Source organism: Poecilia latipinna, unplaced genomic scaffold (assembly GCF_001443285.1).
Source record: "Poecilia latipinna isolate Pla-1442-1.1 unplaced genomic scaffold, P_latipinna-1.0 Scaffold5665, whole genome shotgun sequence".
Lineage (NCBI taxonomy): Eukaryota > Metazoa > Chordata > Actinopteri > Cyprinodontiformes > Poeciliidae > Poecilia > Poecilia latipinna.
Genome location: NW_015118281.1, coordinates 1 through 4,715, shown reverse-complemented (window position 1 = coordinate 4,715; position 4,715 = coordinate 1). Strand labels below are relative to the sequence as shown.

General features: G+C 34.0%; 1 protein-coding gene across 1 annotated transcript; it reads right to left on the bottom strand.

The window, feature by feature from the left end:
- Positions 1-939: 939 nt before the first annotated feature.
- On the bottom strand, positions 940-4,297 carry LOC106943670 (macrophage mannose receptor 1-like; the record flags this gene model as incomplete). The annotated part of the gene is made up of 4 exons (XM_015026978.1): positions 940-2,321; positions 2,395-2,480; positions 3,242-3,583; positions 3,893-4,297. Coding segments are annotated over 4 exons (917 nt in total), but the record flags the coding sequence as incomplete, so codon positions are not given.
- Positions 4,298-4,715: the final 418 nt, after the last annotated feature.

Genomic DNA, 4,715 nt, shown 5'->3' with positions numbered 1-4,715 from the left:
AATTTGGCAATTTGATACTGTCACAGTTGGTGGGAGTTGATACTATTTACTGAAGTGACCGCTATGTGGTCGTTTGATAACAACAGAAGGACACAAGGATATGATTGTACTAAGAAATGTTAATGATTTCATAATTTCAAGAATTTGTAAAAGAGAGACAGAGGTTGGGGAAGATTCGTTCTTTTTTTTTTTCCACTGTTGATCGTTACAGGCTCTCCACCAAGATCAAAGGGGAAGCAGAAGAAGAAAAAAACGAGAAAAAAAACAAAACATAATTTGTTACAATTGTCCACTATGAGCTGAGACGTGTAACATAAACCTGAACTTCATTTATTAATTTCTCCAAGTTTTACTTTTAGTTAAATATAAGTATATATATATATTTTTTAATCCATCTCATCTGCCTTTTATAATTCACAAAGGCAGTACTACTGAGGTCAAGTTTAGACGTCATCTTATTTGGATTGAAAGGAAGGCGCCTTCATCAAAATTCACGGTGCTTCTTTTGATTTTCATATGCAAAGTTTGTCTTTGAGGTACATCTTTGTAAGTAATTTCTTTGTCTTAGCAAGATGGTATATTTGATCAGGGTGGATTTCTCTAATTTAAAGCAATTTAATGTAAATAAATAAAAAGTTACCCTGCAAGTATACTGTGTGCTGTACAGAAGTATTTTTCTCCTTGCAGATTTCCCCTGTTTTTAGTAATTTGTCATGCTTGTAGTAAATGTTTTAGATCATCAAACAAATGTTCAAATCAGAAAACACTAAATGCAATTTCTAAATTATAATTTTATATGAAAACAGGGATAAAGTTGTCCATAACTAAAGCTTTCACATGCAGTAGCTTAAAATACTCCTTGAAGTACTTTAACGTTTTTTTTGTTTTTTTTATTTACGTTTTTGTCAAATTACAAACAGAAACTTCAATGTATTTTATTATGATTTCATGTAATAGACCAACACAAAGTAGCATATAGTTGTGAAGTGTAAGAAAAATTATGTAAGTTTTTTTTTTCCTTTTAATTAATCCCAAAAAATGTCTGGTGTCTTTTGTATTTAGTCTGCCTCAATCTGTAACTTCAAAATAAAATCATTCTGCCAATTTTTTTTGCTTTTTTTTTTTATTTAAAAGTTTTATTAAAAGCTCTTTTAGAACTAAAACAGAATGCAGAACATATTGATATTATATGGTGGTCTTACATTTTCTTACGCTACATTATCAATCAAATCAAATACAAACCAGTAAGTAAACCTGGATTTGTTTGCACAACCAGATTAAGAATAGATAGAAAGAAAAAATACATGCATTGTTTCATTTACATTTTGCACATTCTGTTATGACTTGCAATTACACAAAAATACTAAGCTACTAAACTTAATTTCCTTGCTGAGGAAATCTCAGCTAATCTAGAAACTCGTCACAGTTGATACAGTTTAAAGTTTAAACAAAAGCAAAACAGCCTGACATTACAGTTCAACTCCATTAAAAACAAGACTATTAATCAAATGAGGGATGCTTAAACGGTTCCAGTGACTATGTGGTTATATCTTCTACAAGTGGATAGAGGAAATTCAGCTACACATTTTTAGTTTATCTGTTCATGCTTCATTTTACATTGGCAGCTTTATGATATGCTAAAGCGCTAATTTATTATTTTCAGGTATCTTGTTTTAAAGGTGACCTGTTATGCTGCCTTGAACAGGTATAAAAAACAGGCTTGTTACATTTTCTTTGCACAAAATCATTATTAAGTAATATTTCTGGATGGTAAGTCAACAATAAAACACTGGTCTTTTCCGTTGAACAACGTACTCAGCGGTAAAACCAGCTGCCCAAACATGGCGGAACTCAGCTTGGGTTGCTAGGCGACGGGCTGGGGTTGCTAGGAAACGGCACAGTGCCTGACTGTGACTCATTTTTCAGACACCAAAACAACCATAACTTGCTGCCTAAAAACGGCTTGGTGCTTTTTTTTTCTTTTTTTTCTCCCAAAATTCAATTCAATTAAAAAATATTTTATTGAGCCTCAAAACAGTCTTTTGAAGTACTTCAACTGTTCTTAGAAGCAGTTGAAAGCCAAATGTAAGTATAAAGATGTACAAAAAGTGAATTTTGTGTAATAGGTCCCCTTTAAAACCTAAGATACCATTACTTTCTATTACAATCATTTGCAATCTGATTTGACCAAAAGGTGAAATCACAAGGCCTATAAATCAGCAGTTAATTTGCTGCATTCAGTTTTCTTTGTTTTTCTTGGAGATAATCTTCCATTGCACTTTGAAATCTGTCCATCCCCGGTTTGTCAGCAAGGTGCCAAGCTGAGGAAGGGTACATTTTGTCACGTTCCTTTATTTATATTGAGACAAGTAAAAGGAAATGTGGTCTCTTTACCTGCTGGAGGACATGGGCGTTGACGGCTGGATCGGTCAGATCGACGTCGCTCGTCATCATTTTCACAGTGGTGCTCGTTTTTACCACTGAGCAGAAAAAAATAAGCCGTGTCACAACCACAAGACAAAACTATGATGGCGTATTACAGCCTTTCTAGAAAAAAGGAGTAAATTTGAGAAAAGTGAGTTAATTTGTAAATCTAAAAAGTAAAAACTTTACTTGGAAAAAAAACTAGAAAATTTCTGAGATTCATATCAAAATTTGACTTTTTTCCCAGAAATATTTTGACTTTTCAAACTCTGAAATTTCCATGTTTTTTCAAGAAAATGTCTGAGATGATCAAAATTTAAGTTTTTCCAGCAAATTTTTAACTTTCTAAACTCAGAAATGTCCAAGTTTTATTAAAATTTCTGAGATTAATTTCAAAATCTCAGTATTTTTCAAGCACTCACTCAAAATTTTCCAAACTTTTTTCTATGACATTTCTAAGTTTAATCTCTAAATTTCTGAGTTTTGTTCTAGTAATTTTTAACTTTTCCATCTCATAAATTTAGAAGATTTTCCTTGGACTTTTCTGAGATTAGTCTAAATTTTTGTTTTGTTTTTTTCCAGCAAATGTTTTGACTTTTCAAACTCTGAAATTTCCAAGATTTTACATATTTTGTTCTATAAATTTTCTGAGACTGAAACTTTCAGAATTTTTTTCAAGGAAATTTTTGACTTTTCAAGCTCAGAAATGTTTATATTTTTCTTTAGAAATTTTCAGAGATTGATCTCAAAATTCGTCCCTACTACAGCGTTGTTAAAAAATCAAGTTTTTTGACATAGCATCTTATTTAACAATCACCTTGTTCGCAAATGAAGACTTTGGTGGCATGACACCTTTCGTCACCCCACTGATGTAGTGTATTCTCGCAGACACAGTGCTGGATGCCCTCTACGTTGTTTGGTTCGGAATTGCCCCATCGTTGGAATCGGCTGGGACTCTTGTCAGACCAGCTCCATGGCACTCGGTACAGACCGATCCAAACATCGACTCCAACTGGAATTAAGTGTCTGACTTCAGAGTTTTCTGCCTCGTTTTCAATCATTGCCAAGTCGGTGTGATGCATTCTGCAGTATGTTTGAGCAGAACTCCATGTTTTCAAAGTTGCAATGAACACAAATTGTTTCAGATTGTGCTCTGTCACTGCATAAAAACAAAAGCATGTTTTATTTTAAAAGAAGCAAACTACGACAGAATGTTAGTGTCACACTAAAAAATAAATAAAATTACAGGAATAAAGTCATATGAGAATAAAGTCCAAATAATGTTAGAATAAAGTCATAATAATAAGCAAATAAATATTGCAAGAATAAAAGTAATTCTAGAATAAAGTGAATATTTTGAGAATAATTGCATGCCCTATACCCCGTTGTAATAAACACAAAAGTTAGTCAAATTTAAATTAACTTCATTTTTTATACCAAAATGTATAAACTCTACATTTTTACTCACCATTGTAACAAATAAATTTGAGTTCCACATCACAGTTACCATTATACCACTGCCCACCATTAACCATTAACGTGCACATCTCCCCTGAATATCCGAAGTCTGGATCACCAGTGGCCCACGACTGGTAACCAGTTTTACTGGTTTCTCCAGTTGCAGACCATCTCCAGGAGTTGGACTCGTTGCCCATTTCAGATTTCCAAACATTCGGATCATCCCAGAGTCCGATCCAGGCCCAAGTATAGGAAATATCAGGTTCCAGTCTGTTTATGTCGTCCATGCTCTCAAACGTGGCGAGGTCGGTGTAATGCTCCCTGCAGTACAGCTGAGCTTGAGGCCAGGTCACTAACTTGTCAACATAGTAGTACTTTCGTAGAGGGAACTGCAAGCAGGAGCCCAGACAAAAACCTGAATATTGAAAAAGAAATGGTTGAAGGTAATGATTACTAAATTAGGTTTATGGATTATTTTGTGCTTAATGTAGGAAATTGTTACAGAAGTAATGATCAAATATCCAAAATGTGCAACCCGCTCACCCCACCACCACCAATTTTGCATAATAGATCCTCATCAGGCATTTGTGATAGCTAGCTAGCAATAGCTGCGTTTCCATTACAAATGAGCACAAAACTTTTTAAATATTCCGAAACCGTCACCCCACACATAATTGAGCAATTGTAGTGTTTCCATTAAATCACATGCGAATATGTTTGTTAACACTGTAAGTCTTTAAAAAACATGCGCACCATGATCCTCCAACTACTTTCTGTTGTCTTCTTCTTCGTGGTTTGCGCCAGTAACAACATCCGGTTGTTAATCATATGAC